A 21526-nucleotide genomic window follows, 5' to 3' on the forward strand; every position below is an offset into this window, starting at 1 on the left:
ACAAGTGAGTGTGAGAAGAAAAACACAGCTGGGCAAGTGGATTTTAGAATAAGCATAGATTCAGTGGACAGGAAAGTCCACCCTAAGCAAGCGACACTGAGGCAGACCACTGAAGGGAATGAGGAAGGAGCTAGGAGAATATCTTGGGACAGAATGTTTCAAGAAGGGAACACAGCAAGTGCAAAGTCCTTGATGAACTCCTGGCCTGCTTGAGGAACAGCAAGGAGAGAGTAAGAAGCAGCGTGAGGCTAGTAGGGGTGCAGAGCAGATCTCAGGGCCAGATAGCTTGTGAAAGGTCTCTGGAGTTTCTACAATAACTGACTGGATTTTGTGCCAAGTGTAATTTTGTATAGTCTGCAAAACATAATCCAAAAGTAACTATTTCTAGTCCAAAAGTCTTTATTTTTCTATCTTATTAACCTTTATCTCAGTTTGGTGCTCATTGGTTAAAAACTGATCCAATCAGTTTCAGGTTTACTTGACCATTTCTGGATTTTCCTGTCACCCCAAGTTTAAAACCAATCAATTCTTTAAAAAAAAAAACAAAAAATAAAACTCCTGCTTCTCTCCAGAGTAGCATTGAATCATTTAAGTTTCCAGATATTTAAAAGACAGTGCCTCTTGGGAAGGAGGGGTGCTGATCTAACTTGTCATTCCTCAATTGCCAGCACTGACATCAGCAGAATGTCTGATCCTGTCTGGTTCTCAGAGGTTGTCATCTCTCTGGATGGCATCTGTTGAGATGCTCACATCCCCATCTAGTCCTTGGTCACAATCTCTTGTGACATTTTGCCCACGTGGTACCCTTTGGCAAAACTCCTTGACTAACTGGTTTTCTCTTTCAGCTAACTTTGACAGCCCCCTAAGGAAAGAAATCCAGCTCTTCTCTTGGATGGCAGGATGCATGGTAGGGCTCCGCTGCCCCCTCTCTGTCCAATGGCATCCCTCTTAAGTTTTTGTGCTGAGTCACAGTAAAGTGGTAATGGAACTTTCATGAGGGGGTCACCCTCCAAATCTCAGATGGAAAGTTAGCACAAGATCTCTTCTACTCTTAGATCAACTAAACTTATCTAGAAATCTGGAGTTAATCCAAAAAGTGTAGGTTTGACACTATCTTCTTATTTTAGAAAAAGATATTTATCTATCTCATTTCCCTCAAATGGCATTCCTATCCCACCCCAGCTATGAGAACTGTTAGATAGTGATGAGGGGAGGGGTGGGGAACATCAAATCTTTCCCAGTTTTCATCTGGATCAAGGCTCTTGTGTTTTGAACAAAAACATTGGGCCACCTTAGTCTAATTGTGCCATTCTGAGGCAATAGAGGACTTAGACCCAAATACCTGAATAGAGATGATCATAGGGAAAAAAAAAAAAAAAACTGTGGGGGGAAAAATTAATATGTCACAATATATATTACCACATTTGTAACTACTGACTTTCTAAATGCACTTGATCAAGAAAAAAGAGCACAAGCAAGAAAGCTTTCCAAGTATGTGTCTGCGGATTCCATCAGTTAATGGACTGTATCAGTGAGTGTCTGATGAGGAGACAGAAACCACACAGTAAGCCCAACAGGGAATGTTTCATAAAAGGAATTATTAACTACTACTTGAGTGCATGCTAAGTTGCTTCAGTCATGTCTGACTCTTTGAGACCCTATCCACTGTAGCCCACCAGGCTCTTCAGTCCATGGGATTCTCTAGGGAAGAACACTGAAGTGGGTTGTCATGCCCTCCCTCAGGAGATCTTCCAGACTCAAGGATTGAACCCATGTCTCTTAAGTCTTCTGCATTGACAGGGGGGTTCTTTACCACTAGCCCCACCTGGGAAGCCCCAACAATGACAGGTGATTAATAATAAAGGGAGAAAAGGAACTAGCAGGAAAACCGCAGGATTTAGGGAGGGTAACCAAGGAAGGACAAATTTGGAAGGGAAAGTGCCAGGAGCTACTTTCAAAGGTGAGATTCAGACCTCATTGACTTGCTTTTCATTGCTTTTGTTATTATAATCATACATAGTGGTCTGTCTCAGAGAATCCTGCTCCTCTGCCTGACTGTTACAGTGCTTATGTTCAGCACCCTGTCCAGTGGGTGGCAGAAAAGAATAAATCAACATATCTCTTGCCCCAGGCCTGCCATTCTAGGAGATATTTGGAAGATTGATGGTTTTTTTACTTTGTTTCCTCACTTCTCCCCACCTCTGTTCTATAAAAGGACCTGGCATCCAGACCCCGATAAGAGAGTTATTTTGAGACATTAGTTTGTGATCTTCTTGGTCTTCTGGCTTTCCAAATAAAGTCATATTCCTGGCCTCAGAACCTTATCTCTCATATTCATTGGTCTGTTGTGTGGTGAGCAGAGTGAGCTTGGACTGGGTAACATTTGGGAGTGCCCACAGGAAACACAAGGCCAGAATGTAGGGGCTGAGGCAGTGTTGCTGCTGGCTGAGATGCCTACAAGAGTAACTGCGAATCCATCTGCATGGATGCTACCAAAACTTGATAGACGTGAACTCCACAGTATAGCCATCCCTTAGTATCCTGGAGGATTTCCCCTGGGATCCCTCTGCTCACCTCTTCTTGCCAAGATACCAAAATTTGGAGATGCTCAAGTCCCTTGAATAAAATGGCACAGTATCAAAAAAAAAAAAAAGGCACAGTATCTGCATATAATGTCCACACATCCTCCTGTATACTTTAAACCATCTCTAGATTACTTACAATTCAATGTAAATGCTGTGAAAATAGAAGTAAATACAATGTAAATGATATGTAAATGATATGTAAATAGTTGCCTGTGTACTGTAAATTCAAGTTTAGCTTTTTGGAATCTTTTTGATTTTTTAATATTTTTGATCTGCAGTTGGTTGAATCTGTGGATGTGGAACCCTTGGATCCAGGGAGCCTAATGTATGTTCCTCCCCCAAGCACCTGTGGTATCAATTGAAGAACTACAGTATGAATAGAAGGAACCAATATACCAAAACAGGAAGAGAAGACCCTTCCTCCTTCAGTTTTCCTCCAGCGCCCTCTACTGACAGTGTTTTACATGGCACCAGTGGTGAAGGAGCAATCCTTAGAGTATGTAGTAGTTTCACTAACACCGAGGAGGCATGAAAGATGAATTTGGAGTTGAGAGGCAGTATGTTGATAACTAACATGTGAGTGAGGTACCGCATTCATGTGATCAATTGGGTGTTTATAGAGGTCTGTAGAAGAGCAGTGATCGAGAGTCTGTTGGGTACCGGGCACTGTGGCATGTGCTAACATGGAATGAGGAACAAGACAGACCAAAATATCTGCCCTCCTGAAGCTTGCATATGCGATGGGGACAGACATAGGTTGCCTGAAGTTAAATAAGTAAATAATTTAAAAATGCAGATAACAATTGGTTCTATGATGGAAGTAAACAGAGGGCTATAATGGAAACTAAGAAGGGGTCCTTTTTAGAATGGGCTGATAGGGAAGACCTCTCTGAGGAGGTGACAAACATTATTAATAATTTTTAAAATAGGCAAAGGTCTCTTGTCTGGAGCACTCTTTAAGTTATTCTCTGCCTGCTATTATCTTTAAACTATCTAACAACTCTGTAAATTATAGATAATCAATGCAACACAAATGAATGTTCACTATAAATATGCAAGTGAATTTCATAGGATTTTGTTCTGTGAAAGTGAAATTGACTTCCCTCCACCCAGCCTCTGTAACAGTGTTTTGCATATATTAAGCAAATTTACTTTTAGCATTTCTGATGGCCTATATACGTAACTGCTCTTTGGAATCTTCTTTTATTTCATTGTAACATCTTACTGGTTCTCTCATTAATTAACAAGTTAAGTGAAATCTTTGACATGGATTCATTTAACATTCGTATGGGAGTCATAATTTACCTTTAAAAATGACAATTTTGGGGGGAAGGCAAAATGAATAAAGGGGGTCAACTGTATGATGATGGATGGAAACTTAGTGGTAAGCGCGCTATAATGCACAAAGAAGTCAAAATATGACATTGTACACCTGACACTTATATCATGTTATAAAACAATGATACTTCAGTTTTTAAGAAAAGATCCTTTAATACACTTAAATCCAAAGAGTCTAGTGCTGGGTTTCACTCAGCCCGGGGCCACCAGCCTAATATTCACAACATCAAGACTCAATGATCTAAAAAAATAAAAAAAAAAGACTGAATGATCTGATCACACTCTCTACTACTTCATTATTTGTGTGTTGATAACACATGCCCAGAATCACAGCTACAAGATGGGGTCAAAGAAGAACACAGGCTTTCAGTTTAGAGGCTGATGCAGTTTTATCAAGACTTCTCATGAAGTCAAAGAGATTTTTCTAACACTGTTGGCAGTTAAAAGAACACTTAATAGGACACCTGATGTATATTTTTGAGCCCAAGATAGGGTTGTGCTTATAGAATTGTAGCATTTTAAAACAGTATAGAAAACTTAGAAATCATCTAGTTGAAATCCCCATTTTACATATGAGTTAAGCTGGTCAGGAAAGCCCTAATGACTCACTCAAGATCAACAACTAATTAAGTGCAAGCTGAGATATAACCCAGCATTTTCCTTCTTAGTCCCATACTTGTTCAACCACCAGGAAGCTGGAAGCAACCAGAACTTCACAAGAGATTCCTGAAAATGTTACCCATATCTTCTTTCCTTCTTCACACATAAACACTCTGAAAAAGAAAGGGAGAGGTGGTACCACTGAGGGATAGTATGTGATAAGGAAAGAGCTTTGGGTTCAGAAATAGTCGTGGTTTTTCATCTGGTTTTACTACTTATTTGTATTTGAGCTTTAGCATCTTCATCTGCACAGTTAGCATAAACTATTATTAAATAATAATAAGTGGCCTTACTGGATTAATAATAACCTGTATAAAGTACCTGGTGTACAGTAGATGTTCAATAAGTCACAGCTTCATTTCATTGAAGTATAATTGCTTTACAATGTTGTGTTAGTTTCTGAAGTACAACAGTGAGTCAGCTGTATATATATATATATATATAAAATATCTCCCTCTTGAACCCCCCTCCCACTCACAACTCTCCACCTCAAAATCACGGCTTTTATTAAATTGTTGCAAAAATATATTAAAGTAATAATCTTGTTGTTCAGCTGCTAAGTCGTGTCCAATTCTTTGCAACCTCATGGACTGCAGCATGCCAGGCTTCCCTGTCCTTCACTATCTCCCAGAGTTGGCTCAAACTCATGTCCATTGAGTTGGTGATACTATCTAACCATCTCATCCTCTGCAGTCCCCTTCTCCTATTGCCCTCAATCTTTGCCAGCATCAAGGTCTTTTCCAATGAGTCAGCTTTTCACATCAAGTGGCCAAAGTATTGGAGTTTCAGCTTCAGCATCAGTCCTTCCAATGCATATTCAGGGTTGATTTCCTTTAGTGTTGACTGAGCTCCTTGTAGCCCAAGGGCATCTCAAGCATCTTCTCCAGCACCACAATTCAAAAACATCAATTCTTTGGTGCTCAGCCTTCTTTATGGTCTGTCACATTTGTACATGACTACTGGAAAAACCATAGTTTTGACTATATGGCTTTTTGTCAGCAAACTGATGTCTCTGCTTTTTAATATATTGTCTAGGTTTGTCATAGCTTTTCTTCCAAGGAGCAAACGTCTTTTAATTTCATGGTTGCAGTCACCATCCGCAGCGATTTTGGAGCCCCCAAAAATAAAATGTCACTGCTTCCAGTTTTTCCTCTTCTATTTGCCATGAAAATAGAAGGGACCAGATGTCATGCCATAAAAACCCCCTCACTCTTTGAGGAATGCATGGTTGACAGTACTGACATTTTCATAATTTAGTACTTTCATGTGTAAATGAAAGTTACACACATATCCACATATAGCTGTCTGCTTAAAAAAATCCATCTTTACTGAATGGACAATTGGCAAACATAAACCAACTCCACACAAATACCTCCCACTGTTTCATTTGACTGCTTGAAAATAATGCTTATGTCTTTAGACATACTTGGCTTATTTTCAAACTGCCTAAAATGAAACATGAAACATTGTATTTTTAAAAGTATGTTAGGCCCTGGAGTATGAGACAATCCAAGTGAAGGCATAGCTCTGTCTGCCAGGTCCTTTACAAAAGTGATTGGCCCCTTGGAGTGGTAATTAATCAAGGATCATCCTCATTGCTAAAAATAACTTTAATATTTCATAGTAAACAACAGGCTTTCACATACTATATAATTTTAAATGTTCTTAGCCAATTGAAGAGAGGATGCTATGTCCTTCCTATGGCAACAAAAGCAGGGTTAGGAAATATATCCAGACATACTGGCTCACTGGATGATGAAATTTATTTTGCTGCTGTATTAGTTTGCTAGAGCCGCTGTGGCAATGTACCACAAAATGAGTGGCTTAAAACAACAGGAATTTATTGCCTCACAGTTCTGGAGGCTGTAAGTCTGAAAGTAAAATGTTGGCAGGGCCATTCTCCCTCTGAAGACACTAGGGAAGGATTTGTTCCAGGCTACTCTCTTAGCTTTGAGTAGGTCCTTAGTTTATGGCAGTCTAAGTCCAATCTTCATAAAGTCTTCTCTCCCGAGTATGAGTCTGCTGTCTGCATCCAAATTTCCCCTCTTATAAGGACACTAGTCATTGGATTTGGTCTCCAAATGACCTCATCTTAATTTCATCATCTGCAAAGATCTTATTTCCAAATAAGGTCAAATTCACAGGTACTAGGGGTTACATGACTTTTCGAGGTACACAACTCGATTTGTAATAATTGCCATGTCTTTCCTCCTTTTAACCTTGTCAAATACACTGGTGACAAACAGCATTCATTCATTCACTCATTCATTCAATAAACATTTGACTGTGTAGAAATATATTCCCTAGCTCAAAGGTGTTGTAGTGAGCAGCAGATTCTAAACAGCATTTATAGAGCGAAAAATAGCACGTATAAAGGTTAGGAGACACACCGTGAACTCCAAGAGGGCTTTTCTCTTCCTCTCTTTCTCTGTGTACCTCCAGTACTTTGAATAGTGCCAGTTTCATTCAATAAGTGATTGTTGAATGAACATAATTGCATGCCTAAGGAACAGCGATTCCCTTGTAGCTCAGTCCCTAAAGAATCTGCCTGCAATGCAGGAGACTCAGGTTCGATTCCTGGGTGGGAAAGATCCCCTGGAGAAGGAAACGGCAACCCATTCCAGCATTCTTGCCTGGAGAATCCCATGAACAGAGGAGCCTGGCAGGCTACAGTCCATGGGGTCGCAGGAGTCGGACACGACTTAGCGACTAAACCAAGGAACAGCCAAGCCTGAAGTTCATTGTCCTTAGGGGGGTAGGCAAAGTCCCCATCGCAAAGAGTCCTGTAAACCGCATTAGGTGTAAGAAAGGAAGGCTGACATGTTGACGACACACAGATAGTATTAAGGAATTCCAGGGTTGCCTGGCACCACCCTGTCAATTAATCCTATTCCCCAGAGCTCGTACAACGATCCAGCACCGCTAGGGCCACAAGAATGAGAAGGGAGCCGGCTCTATACACTTCAAAATAGGGTTGGGTTCTCCAGTTAAAGCTGGATGGAAACACATGTTTTGGGCTCTAAGTCTATGCAGAGGCTCCTACTCCGCTCTTTCCATTCCATCCTGCCCTCACTCATTCCCCGCCGGATCCCCGCTCGGACTCCTGGAAGACACCGTGATGTCTCCACGGCTTCCGCGAACCCCGCGGGAGGAATCCCCGAGCGCTCTCCGGTTCGCCGGCCCCGCCCTCCTTGACTCCGAAACGCAGCGAGAGCGCACGCGCGCCCTCACGGGCAGAGCGCGCGGTCGCAAGCTCCCCGTAGCCCCGTGCTCATCCGGGTCTCCGCGAGTCTCAGCCAATGGTGGACGTTCACAGCCCCCGAGGGAGGGGCTAAGCCTTCCCTCACATGGGGCCTCGGCTCACTCTGGGCGCTTTCAGGCAACCGCGACTTGTCCGCCGAGAAAAGGGACAGAAGCAAAGTGTCTAGCGTCTGGGAGAGGATCGATGGTTTTGACATGGAGCAGCTGCCTCCCCCTAGAAGCGACTGAAGTGCAAGCTGATTCCCCAGTCGGAGCCGCTGTAGTAAACACACTTCAGAAACGTGAGGTGCCGGTGGTCACGTGGGGAATGCGCCCTCCAATGAGGAGCCGAGGGCGGGGCTGAAGCCGCTGACGCGGCGGTGGCGGTGGAGTCACCCGGGCAGCCTCGGGACGGGTCACCGGCCGGCAGCCGTCCAGCGGCCTCGACCACCGCCTTGCGTGCTCTGTCCTCGCTTCTCTTACCCGGGCCGAGAGGCAGCGTGGCCGACATTGACTGAATTCTCTCTCATCCCTGTTGGTGGCTCGCCTCAGGCGGGGCCGTCTGCTTCTCTGGGGCCGCCTCGGTGGGCGAGGTTTCCGTGCAGAGAACCTCTTGGGGCTCCCCGCGCCCGCGCGGGCCGTGGTGGAGTCTCGGGCTTGTGGAACTTGGTCAGCCTCCGGAGATCCGGGGACCTCGAAGTTATGCGTCCTCTCCAGTCGGTGGCGGCGGGTGCCGGCTCCTAAAGGGCGTCACACCAGGACTCCGCTGACTGGGTAACCTCCATTCATCTTCCAGCTGCGCCGCCAGCGCCCTCTCCCTCTCCAGTCCCCTCCTCGGACTCATCTTTTCCTTCCCCTCCTCTGCTTTCTCACTCCTTGGGTGCGGCGATTCTCCTGCGATCGGAGGTGTAGGTTATGAGCCGGACCCTCCTACCCTGAATTTCTCCGCGGAGGAGCTCGGCGGCGCCGCACCGCGCCCCTCTCCCACCCCCGCCCCCGGGATGGGGGTGAACGCAGTGCACTGGTTCCGAAAGGGGCTCAGGCTTCACGACAACCCCGCCCTGAAGGAGTGCATCCAGGGCGCCGACACCATCCGCTGCGTCTACATCCTCGACCCCTGGTTCGCCGGCTCCTCCAACGTGGGGATCAACAGGTGGCGGTGAGTCAAAATCCTGTGGGAAATTGATTTCGCTGTTTGATGAATCAAGACTTTACATGCCATCAGCCAGACTGAGAATTGAAATCTTGCACCGCCTTGCCGTACTGTTTTAATTATTGCGGGTGCTTTAAGTATTAAGTAGAACGGACGTAATAGCCCTGAGGCGAGAGAGTTCCGGCAGCCTGAAATACCTTGGCCTTCAGGTGTGAGTTACGTGTCTCTGCGCTCGTAGGAATTCTTACCCTGGATTTATGGAGAATTCTTAGTGGTGGAGTTAAAGAAGCACCCTTCCAGTTCTCAGTGGCCCGTGTGTTGATTTCCTTGGTCTCTGTGGCATTTGGGATTGCGGTCTTCAGTGTTTACGTTTGTGTGTTAACTCATAGTATGGAGAAAATCGTTCATTCAGTAGAGTCCCCTCCAAATCTAGTTTTCTTCCACCTTGAGGTTGCCAGAGGAAAAGCAAGGGAAACATTTCTTTGCTCAGCTCTTCCTCTCAGCTCCTCCTTGTGGTTGACTACACAAAGCACAGTTTTTCTTTCTAGGCAAAGTATAATCCTTCCAGGATTTAGAGCACTGGAAGAAACCTTAGAGCTTTGTGATCTTTTCCTGAAATGTCAGGCCAGATGATTATTAGGCCCCGTGGTGGAAATGAAAGCATTCTTTCAACAGTATTGCTCACCTACTGTATACCAGGGCTTCCCTTGTGGCTCAGCTGGTAAACAATCCCTCTGCAAAGTGGGAGACCTGGGTTCTGTCCCTGGGTTGGGAAGATCCCCTGGCAAGGGGAAAGGCTACCCACTCCAGTATAATGGCCTGGAGAAATCCATGGACTGTATAGTCTTTGGGGTCGCAAAGAGTCTGACACGACTGAGCAATTTCACTGACTATCACTCACTGTATACCAGCCACAGCTTTAAACACCAGGGATACAGTAGTGAATGAAACAAAAAGAAATTCTTGTCCTTTTCTAGCACATGTGCCAGAAAGTATGTAGTAATGTAGTGATGATAAATGATGTGCAGAAATACAGCTTTTATGTGTACAAGAGAGTGGGATTGGAATCGGGAGTTTAAAATATGGTGATAGGGAAAAACTCAGAGAAAGAGACAGTTGAGCAAGATGATGAAACAAATAGTAGATTACAGATATCTAGGGAAAAGCATTCAAGGGAGAAGGAACTGTAAGAAAAAGGGCCTGAGGTGGAATATGCTAACCTTTGGAAGGAACAGCAGAAGAAACCGATGTGACTGGAACAGAGTGAGAGGATTAGTAGTGTATGAGGTCAGAGATGTAATAGGGCCAGACTGAGTAGAGCTTTATAGGCAGTTGTCAAGATGTGGGCCTTTACTCAGATGAAAGTGGAAATAATTGTAAGATTATGAGCAGAAAAGTGATGTGGTTTGACTGAAGTTTTTTTTTTTTTTTTAACTTCTCTGGCTGTGGTTCTGAGAACAGGCCCAAATTATGGGGGTGGAGGTGGACAAGAAGCAATAAGACAGGTTAGGAGTCAATTGCATTCATCCAGGTGAGATATGATAATGGCTTGGACCATAGTGATTGTGGTGGACGTAGGGAGAAGAAGTCAAGTGCTGAGTATATTTTGAAGGCAGAATTCACCCATAGTGATTGTGGTGGACGTAGGGAGAAGAAGTCAAGTGCTGAGTATATTTTGAAGGCAGAATTCACAATTTATTGACAGGTGTGGTGTGAGAGAAAGAGAAGGAATTAGGAATAATTTCAGAATTTGATTTGAGAAACTAGAAGGGTGGAACTGATTTTTGCTAAGTGGTCAGTTGAAGAAACCATTGAGAGGGTGATTTGAGTTTTCTTTTGAATTTGGTTAGTATGAAATGTTTATTACACATCCAAGTGGAGATAGCAGATAGATATGTCTAGAGTTAAGGTTAGAGATCCTGGCAGGAGGTATACATTGGAGATTCATCACTTTATAGATAACATTTAAAACTGTTAATCCATTCATTTATTGACCAAATATATGGTATGCATCTACTATGTGCTAGACACTTTTAGGTGCAGGGCATTTAAACAGAATAGCTAAAAAATCTCTGCTGTGTTGAAGCTACATTCTAGTAGAGCTGTGAGACTATATGAAAACATTATGAAAATTTGTGTAGATAGAAAAGAACTGAGCCCTGGGTACTTGAATGTGTTTAAATTGTGGACCTGTGGAAGAAGTAGCATAGGAGTCTGAGAAAGAACATCTGGTAAGATAAGAAAACCTGAAGATAATGGTGTCATAGAAGCCGAGTAAAGAAGGAGAGTGGCTCAAAGAAAATGTTTGACCTTTGTCAAGTTGCTCATCATGTGAGATGAGGACTGAAAATTAAAAATCATATTTAGCATTTTGAGATCATAATCTTGACTAAAGTGGTTGCAGTAGTGTCAGGGGCAAAAGCCATTTTGGACTGGCTTGAGAGAGTCTGAGAGTAGAGAAGGTAGGGATAACTCACATAGATAGCTCTTTTAAGTTTTCCATTGGGGGGATTAGAGAAATGGTGTAGAAGAAGGTGAACTCAAGATTTTTTTCTTTTAAGATGAGAGAAATTACAGGATATTTGTGTGCTCATGGGAATAATACAGCAACTGTATATAAAACATTTTCATTAGCAGAATTGGTGTCATCATTGATTCTGGAAAAAGATAATACATGTTATATATTCTAATCTATTCCTATCTTAACAATAACATAGTAATAAATCTCTCTTCATAATATTGTAAGGAGAATTAAATCAGTTAAAAGTTGTAAAATGCTTAAAATGTGAGTGGTACTAGGAAGTGCTTATTTGCTGTTTGCTCTTAAATTGAAAGTCCTCGGTAAATAGTATCTACTTAAATGCATACAGTCAGTTTCTTCTAGAGTAATTCAAAAGTTTATATGACATCTAGACTATTGAGTCCTGTAAATTAGGGGTTGTGTATTGCTTAACTTTGTACACCCAACAACTCACATTGCTAAATAGTGAGTACAATGAAACTGATAAGTATAGGAATCCCTTGGACAGCAAGGAGATCCAACCAGTCCATCTTAAAGGAAATCAGTCCTGAATATTCACTGGAAGGACTGATGCTGAAGCTGAAACTCCAATACTTTGGACACCTGATGTGAAGAACTGACTCTTCTGAAAAGACTCTGATGCTGGGAGATTGAAGGCAGGAGGAGAAGGGGACAACAGAGGATGAGATGGTTGGATGGCATCACTGGCTCAATGGACATGAGTTTGAGTAAGCTCTGCGAGTTGGTGATGGACAGGGAGGCCCGGCATGCTGCAGTTGATGGGGGTTGCAAAGAGTTGGACACGACTGAGTGACTGAACTGAACTGATAGGAATCCCATATTTTCCTTTTTAAAAAGGATTTTTTTTTTTACTACTAAATATTGCCCTTGATGAGTAATAGATAGGTAAAGGTGTAAATAATGAATAGAGACAGACTTTCTTCCACTGACGGCTATGTAAAAAGGGACAGAGTTTTAGACTTTTCTCAGCATCGGATTCACTGCTTTCATATAGTGGTAACTCAGTTACTGTTTGTTAATGAAATGACATCCTGGAGTCAACAGTTTTATGTTTAAACAACTTTGCTACCTTACTTATTGACCATAGAATAAGGTGCAAACTCCTTAACTTGGCATTCAAGCTATCTTGTGGGTTTTGGTCTTCTTTCCTTTGTACCATTTCCTTTAATTAACAAAATTTCCTAGATTTTTGGATTTAACATAAAAACAAATTTTAAAAATCTTTTTTGCATAAGAAAATTAACAAAATTATCTTTTGATGTTGCTATAATTCCATTTTAAAAGGGTACTTTCTAAAGCAACTAGAGAAAGAAGAACAAGCAAAACCCAAAGTTAGCAGAACAAATAAAATCATAAAGACCAGAAATAAATGAAATAGAGACTAAGAAAGCAACAGAAAAGATCAATGAAGCTAAAACGTAGTTCTTTGAAAAGATAAATGAAATTAGCGAACATTTAGCCAGACTCACAGTATATTAAAAAGCATAGACATCACTTTGCTGACAGAAGTCCATATAGTCAAAGCTATGGGTCTTCCAGTAGTCATGTACAGGTGTGAGATTTGGACCATAAAGAAGGCTGAGTGCTGAAGAATTGATGCTTTCGAATTGTGGTGCTGGAGAAGACTCTTCAGAGTCCCTTGGACTGCAAGGAGATCAAATACTCAGTCCTAAAGGAAATCAACCCTGACTATTCATTAGAAGGACTGATGCTGAAGCCAAAGCTCCAATATTTTAGCTATATGATGTGAAGAGCTGACCCTGATGCTGGGAAAGCTTGGGGGCTGGAGGAGAAGGGAGTGACGGAGGATGAGATGGTTGGGTGGTATCACCAACTCAAAGGACTTGAGTTTCAGCAAGCCTGGTGTGCTGCAGTCCATGGGTTGCAAAGAGTTGGACATGACTGAGCAACTAAACAGCAACAACAAACCAGACTCATCAAGAAAAAAAGGGAGAGGGATCAAATCAGTAAAGTTAGAAATGAAAAAGGAGACATTACACCACAAAAGTACAAAAGACCATAACAGATTACTACAAGCAACTATATTCCAATAAAATGAACAGCCTAGAAGAAATTAGCAAATTCTTAGTAAGGTGAAAATCTCCCAAGACTGAACCAGAAAGAAATAGAAAGTACAAGCAGACAAGTTATAAGTACTGAAATTCAGTCATTGATTAAATAACTCCCAATAAACAAAAGTCTAGGACCAGATGGCTTCACAGGCAAATTCTATCCAACATTCAGAGAAGAGTTAACACTTATCTTTCTGAAACAAATCCAAAAATCTGGAAGAAACACTTCCAAACTCATTCTGTGAGGCCACCATCACCCTAATACCAATCAGAAAAAGGGACCACAAAAAAAAAAAAAAGAAAAGAAAATTACAGGTCAATATCACTGATGAACATAGATGGAAAAATCCTCAACAAAAGACTATCAAACTGAATCCAACAAAACATTAAAAGGATCATATGCCATGATCAAGTGGAATTTATCCAGGGATGCATGGGTGTTTCAGTATCCACAAATCAATCAATATGATACACTACATCAACAAATTGAAGAATAAAAACCATATGATCATCTCAGAAGATGCAGAAAAAGCTTTTTTTTAATTTTTTATTTTCTTTTCCATTTATTTTTATTAGTTGGAGGCTAATTACTTTACAGTATTGTAGTGGTTTTTGTCATACATTGACATGAATCAGCCATGGATTTACATGTATTCCCATCCCAGTCCCCCCTCCCACCTCCCTCTCCACCCAATTCCTCTGGGTCTTCCCAGTTCACCAGGCCCGAGCGCTTGTATCATGCATCCAGCCTGGGCTGGTGATCTGTTTCACCCTAGATAATATACATGTTTCAGTGCTGTTCTCTCGAAACATCCCACCCTCGCCTTCTCCCACAGAGTTCAAAATTCTGTTATTCAACATCCATTTATAACAAAATCCCCCAGAAAGTGGGCATAGAAGGAACATACCTCAACATACTAAAGGCCATATATAACAAACTCACAGCTAGCATGTTGTTGTTCAGTTGCCCAGTCGTGTCTGATTCTTTGTGACCCCATGGACTGCAGCAGGCCAGGCTGCCCTGTCCCTCTAGCATACTCAATGGTAAAAAGCTGCTTTTCCTCTGAGATAAGGAACACACAAGTATGTCCACCGTCACCACCCTTATTCAGCATAGTTTGATGACACAAATGGATGGAAAGGTGTACTTCACGGTCTTTTTGTTTCCATACAAATGTAAAAATGTTTATTCTAGTTCTGTGATAAGTGCGATTAGTAATTTGATAGGGATTTCACTGAATCTGTAGAGTGCCTTGGGTAATATAGTTGTTTTGACAGTGTTGATTCTTTCAACCCAAGAATACAGTACATCTTTCCATTTGTTTGTGTCATCTTTGATTTCTTTCATCAGCATCTTATGGTTTTTGGAGTGCATGTCTTTTTGCCCCCTTAGGTCAGTTTATTCCTAGGAATTTTATTCTTTTTGATGCAATAGTATATTTGATTGCTTTCTTAATTTTTTTTCTGCTCTTTTGTAGTTAGTATATGAAAATGCAACAGATTTCTGTGCATGAATTTTGTATCCTGCAACTTTTATCCTATTCATTGATCAAGTCTGGCAGTTTTCTGGTAGTGTCTTTAGAATTTTCTAATTTGAAAAGGTACATGAATCTAGTGCTCATAGCAACGTTGTTTACAGTTGCCCAAATATGGGAGCAACCTAAGTGTTCCTCAGCAGCTGAATAAATAAAAATGGATAAAAAAGATGTGGAATGTGGTGTGTATACACACACACACACACACACACACACACAATTAAATACTATTCAGCCATTAAAAATTCAGAAAATTTGGTGTTTGCAGTAACATAGATAGACTTGGAGGGTATTACATTATATGAAATGTCAGAGAAAGAAATGCTGTATGATATCAGTTATATATGGAATCTAAAAAATACAACAGAGTAGTGAATATAACAAAAAAGAAACAGAATCACAGATATAGATAACAAAGTAGTGTTTACTAGTAGGAAGGGAGAGGAGGAGGTAACAACTATTGAGTGTAAGGTACACTGCGAGGATGTATTGTACAACATATAGAAAATAGCCAGTATTTTGTAATGATGTAAATGGAGTGTAACCTTTAAAAATTGTATAAAATAAAGTAAATGCCTTAAAAATCCCAATTTCTTTATCTGTACTCTATTTTATAAACTTCACTCTTATTTTTTTAGCCATATTATTGACATGCAGAAGAACCCAAATGAACTTGTTTGCCAACTCAGTATAATTGACAAATTTGAAACTGTATATATTTAAGATATACAATATGATATTTTGATATATGTATACATCATGAAGCCCATTTTTTATTATTCTGTTTCACCTTTTATTTAACCATGTCCTCTTTTTAAGTTGCTTCCAAACAACATTTAAACATGCTTAAAACCAAATTCTACAAAGAGATAAGGAAATAACAACAACAAAAAACCAAACAGGAACAAAACCTACCCTTGACATTCCTCTCCTGAAGCTTTATTTCTCAATTCCTTTATAGCCACACTTCCTGAACAAGAATGTCTAACACAAACATGGGTCTAATACTGGCTGACTCCATATCTTTATCTCCTACTCAACCTTGAACCCACTCTAAACTTGGTTTCACCCTCACCTTCTCCACCAAAACTGTTTTCAATCAAAGGATGCTTTAAAACTTTTCATTCCTGGACATTTTACTTTTTGACACATTTGACCATACCATCCTATTCTTCCCTCTGCTTTGGTTAAAGGACTCTCTGTTTGTTTTTCTGCCAGAGTTGTTAGGGACCTTCCTTTGCTTCTGTTTCTCTCTGTTCAACCCTTAAGTGCTCCTTAAATCTGTAGTCTCTACCCTCTTTTCATCATTTCGAGGTAATCTTCTCTCTTCATAAAGTCGGTTACCATCTATGTGCTTAGAATTCACAAATTAGTATCCTCAGCCCAGATCTCTCACCTGATCCCCAGATATGTGTCCACTATAATATTCCCTCCATATTTGAATCTTATGGAGGGTTTATTACCTTAAACTCAGTTTGCTCAAAACCAAGTTCATCTTTTCCCTTACCTCTTTCTCAAAAACAAAAAAAAAACCTCAAACTGACTTTTCTTGTGTTTCCTATCTTCATAAATAACATTGCCATTTGCTTAGTTGCTCATACAGTTTACATATTAGGCTGTTAATTGTGTATTAATTTATTCAACAAATAAATGTGTGTTCCTGCTGTGTGCCAGGCTTCCCTGGTAGCTCAGTTGGTAAAGAACCTGCCTGCAAAGCAGAAGAACCAGGTTCGATTCCTGGGTTGGGAAGATCTGCTAGAGAAGGGATAGGCTTCCCACTCCAGTATTGTGCTTCTCTGGTTCAGCTGGTAAAGAATCTGCCTGCAATGTGGGAGACCTGGGTTCAGTCCCTGTGTTGAGAAGATCCCCTGGAGAAGGGAATGGATACCCACTCCAGTATTTTGGCATGGAGAATTCTATGGAGAATTCTATGGTGTCGCAGAGTCGGACACGACTGAGTGACTTTCACTTTCACTGTATGCCAGTCACTTTGCTAATTTATCTGGATAAAATGGTAGCCAACAGATAAATTCTCTGTCCTCAGGGTGTTTACAATGTAGGAGGGATATATTCAGAAATAATCACAGAAATACATTTTTCTGTCTCCATTGCCACTTCAGCCTATACTGCTATCTTTTTGCATAAATGTTTCATAGTTTACAAATTATTGTTTGCTCTTCTCTGATTCCTCCTTTACACAACAACCAGAGTAAACTTTTAAAATTGCTAATATGATCATGTCCTTTACTAATTTTAAACCTTTGATGGCATTTATTTACCCTTACATAAAGGTTCAAATGAGGCTTCCCTGGTAGCTCCTCTGGTAAAGAATCTGCCTACAATGCGGGAAACCTGGGTTTAATCCCTGGGTTGGGAAGATCCCCTGGAGGAGGGCATGGCAACCCACTCCAGTATTCTTTCCTGGAAAATCCCCATGGGCAGAGGAGCCTGGTGGGCTACAGTCCACGGGGTCCCAAAGAGTCAGACATGCCTAAGCGACTAAGCACACACAAAGGTTGGAAAAGCCATTGCATGGTTTAAAATCTCTGTGTAATCTGGTCTTATGCTTTTCCCAGCCTCTTGCTTCACTGAGGCATTTGAAGTCTTGAAGTAGGAGATGGATCTTATTAAACAGAGGAAAGAGGGAAGGGAATTCCAGACTGAGGAAATAACATAAGGGAAGGTTCTATATTTCCATACTGGTGAGGAGGTTGATGTAACTGAATCATATGGGTGCATAAAAATATAGATGTTATTTAGTATTCTTTTGGTTCAGTGCTTTAGATGGTTGCCTTACTCAGATGGGCTTAAGCAGAGAGAGGGTTTATTGCCAAGTGTAATTGAATGATCCAAGGGGAATTGGCTTCAGACATAGCTTGATGCTAGGGCTCAGAAGGGCTGAAGTCTCAGCATCTCCAAACTTTACTTATTCTACATTGGCTTTTCAGACAGTCTGTCCTCTGGTGGTAAAATATAGCAATAACAATACCAGATATAGAGTAAAAAAGCATTTGCTTCTGTCCCAGAAGTAGCAGCAAAAGTCTGTGGCACTTCAGTGGCTCTGTTTGGGCCAATTCTGAATCAATCATTGTGAACCTGATATCAGAGCTGAAGTTGTATGCCTCAGCTTAACTGAGCTGAAGTAGAATAAGTAGGAAGTAGGTGGATACCCTAAAACAACAGAGGTCTATTATATGAAAACTTAGATCAGAAAGTAGGACCAAGTCAGAAAAACTTTGACTCCATTTAAGGAAATATAACTTTGGCATCTGAGTGAATGATGGGGGAAAGAGACCCAAAAACAGTGTGGAAGCTTTATCAGCAGTTCATTTGAAAGATAATACAGACTTGAATTAGGGAAAGCACTGTAAGCAAGGGGAAGGTTGCAAGAGAGTAACTGTAGAGGTGCACTGTGTAGTTTAGGTGACTGTAAAAGGCAGTTTTCATATTGGAGTGTGAGGGAGAGAGTAGAATATAAGATTCTCATGTTATATGCCTCTGTGACAATTAGACATTAGTTAGAGAACACAGGCATATGTCATACTTAGATGAGCTGTCTAAATATGTATCACCTAAGCTCATGATGAATTTGATGTGCTGCTAAGATACCAGCATGGGAAATGGAGAAAATAGAAGTTCAAGTTTAGGGATCATAGACGTTAGAGCTGTGGTCATGGGAGTAATTCCTATACAATTAATAGGTTAAGCATAACTGATGATACTGGATGGAATCAGACTGTTTTCAAGATGAATAGGAACTGGTGAGACTGAAGAAAATCAGAGGAGTCAGGAGAATGATGTATCATGGAAACCAAAGGTGCTAAGAATTTTCTTTCATTGTGCTAAAGAAGGCAGGTTAGAAAGAGTTTTGACAGTTATGCAAGAAAAATTTGTCAAAGGCTTGAAAATGGGCAGAAGAAATTATTGTGTATCTGAATGCCCTAGATACTGTGTATCTGAATGGCATTGGACTCTCTAGGACCTAGAGGGCCCTCTAAGAATTATATTACTTTGATTTAGAGATATGTATTTTTGTCCTTGGTTGACTAGACTGTTTTACAACTCTGCAAAAAGGGGAAAAAGTTAAGTTGTAGAAAACCAATAATGGAACAAACATTCCCTACCCGTACCAGTGCAGTTATTCCTGTTCATGCCATGCAAATGAATTTCATAGACTGGACAATAAAACCTCTGAGTGTCAGATTCTCATTTGAACCAGATTTAACATCTTACTGGCTGCTTCATTTATTAATGAGTTAAGTAAAACCTTTCTCATATTCATTTCATGTCTGTATGAGAGTCTACTGCAAGGAGATCAAACCAGTCAATCCTAATGGAAATGAATCCTGGATATTCATTGGAAGAACTGATGCTGAAGCTGAAGCTCCAATACTTTGGCCACCTGATGCAAAGAGCTGACTCATTAGAAAAGACCCTGATGCTGGGAAAGATTGAGGGCAGGAGGAGAAGGGGATGACGAGGATGAGATGGTTGGATGGCATCACTGACTCAAGGGAGGGTCATGAGTTTGAGCAAGCTCCGGGAGATGGTGAAGGAGAGGGAAGCCTGGCGTGCTACAGTCCATGGGGTTGCAAAGAGTCAGACACAACTGAGTGACTGAATAATGAGAGTCATGATTTGACCATTTTGCAAATTATACTTTGTTACAAAGGCCTTTGGTAAACTTGGAGAAAGCAGCTTTAATGTAGTTGTAAGGACAGATATCAGACTGTGTAGGATGTTACAGAAAGTGTGTATGTGTGTGTCTGGCTGGTGTATGGGAGGATGGTGATATTTGAGGGACTGGTGGAGAGTGTTTTTATGGGAGAAGTAAGACAAGCTGAATGCACAGGTTCTGGAGAGGCTAAGGCAAAGTGAACTTTGGGTAGATCATTAGATTTACAGCCAAGGCAATGAAATCACCAGACTTACAGTCCAGAAAGGATGATAAAGAGAAAATAAAATATATAGATAGGGTGAGTAGTGGACTATCTGAATGTGTAGTCCTTTGAATGACAGGCTGAAGTGAGTTTAGAACATCTGGCTGTCCTAAAACCTAGATACTAGTCCCTGCTTTCCTGTTAAGTAGCATTGGACTGACTGTGAGTAAGTCACTCCTTTATAGTAATTCAATAATGTTCATTAAAAGATTGTTATTTGCCAGGCACTTGGCAGGGCACAAAGATGAAGGTCATAATTCTTGCCCAAAAAGAAACTTTCATACCACTCAAGGACAAATCATTAGAATATAGGATGTTAAATAGAACTTCTGTAGAAATATTCTGAAACATCTGGAACTCCTCCTCTCTCAAACCAATATTTCCCTTCCTCCTCCCTCGCACATACCCTGCTTCACCACCTCTCTCCTAATCCCTCCTCTCCTCTACCAGGGTTATCTCTCTCCTGTGCTAAGATTATCCTAATATGAAGAGGGAGGTACTAAAAAAATAAAAGTCTTCTTATCTGATATCATTGGGACTAGCAGCTAGTTATTTGAAAAAGACAAGTATAAAAAATAGCATAAATATACATTATTTTGACAGTTTTTGATGTGGCGTGAAATTCTAGGTCTCAATTCTCTGTCTCTTCTTTATCTACATTTGCTCCTTAGGTGATTTAACCTAGTCACATACTTGAATACTTCATGCATGTCCTACCCTAACCTCTATCTTGAATTATAGACCTAGGTATCCAGTAGTTTTACTCAGATTTCAAATAAGCATCTTAAACTTAACTTTGCCTCTCTGTCTCCCCCCTCCCATGGTTTCTATGTGTCACATATGGCAACATTCACATCATTGCACTGCAAAAACCTAGGAACCGTCTTACCTTCATTAGTTTTTTTCCCACTCACAACCCTGTCTCTAGTCCTTCAGAAATTTATTATGGCTTTTCCTCCAAAATTACATATTCATTCAAATTTCTCACTTCCACTGCCATCATACAACCCAGGTCACCGACATTTCTGCAGGATTACTGCAGTAACCTCCTAACTTCTCTACTTCCATCTTTATACCTTCTTTTTCAGTCTGTTCCAAGTGGAAGCCAGAGTAGTAGTTTTAAAAAACCTTGATCAGATCAGGTCATTCCTATGCTCTAAAGCCTCCAGTTGACTTCCAGGGTATTAACATTTTTACTTCTCTTTCAGTCACTAAGTCACGTCTGACTCTTTGCAGCTCCCTGGACTGCAGCATGCCAGGCTTCCCTGTCCTTCACTATCTCCCAGAGTTTCCCCATCTATTTGCCATGTAGTGATAGGACCGGATGCCATGAGCTTAGTTTTTTGAATGTTGAGTTTGAAGCCAGTTTTTTTTTTTATTTGAAAATCACAAAGTTAATAAAAGATTTACTTCCAGAATATGCAAAGAACTATTTAAATTCAACAATGAGAAAACAGACTT

At 40.9% G+C, this 21526-nt stretch overlaps 1 protein-coding gene across 6 annotated transcripts in view; it reads left to right on the plus strand.

Annotated features, from left to right (window-relative positions):
- Positions 1-8600: 8600 nt before the first annotated feature.
- Positions 8601-21526, plus strand: part of CRY1 (cryptochrome circadian regulator 1) — a 101798-nt gene continuing 88872 nt past the window's right edge. For 5 of the 6 annotated variants that reach the window (XM_070454003.1, XM_070454004.1, XM_020883555.2 and 2 more), the window contains exon 1: positions 8734-8982. In XM_070454003.1, coding sequence (XP_070310104.1) covers positions 8825-8982 — 158 coding nt within the window. In that variant the 5' untranslated portion in view covers positions 8734-8824. Of the gene's footprint in view, positions 8983-21526 lie in introns of all 6 variants that reach the window. The other variant, XM_070454005.1, reaches the window with a different exon arrangement.

Source organism: Odocoileus virginianus, chromosome 23, assembly GCF_023699985.2.
Source record: "Odocoileus virginianus isolate 20LAN1187 ecotype Illinois chromosome 23, Ovbor_1.2, whole genome shotgun sequence".
NCBI lineage: Eukaryota > Metazoa > Chordata > Mammalia > Artiodactyla > Cervidae > Odocoileus > Odocoileus virginianus.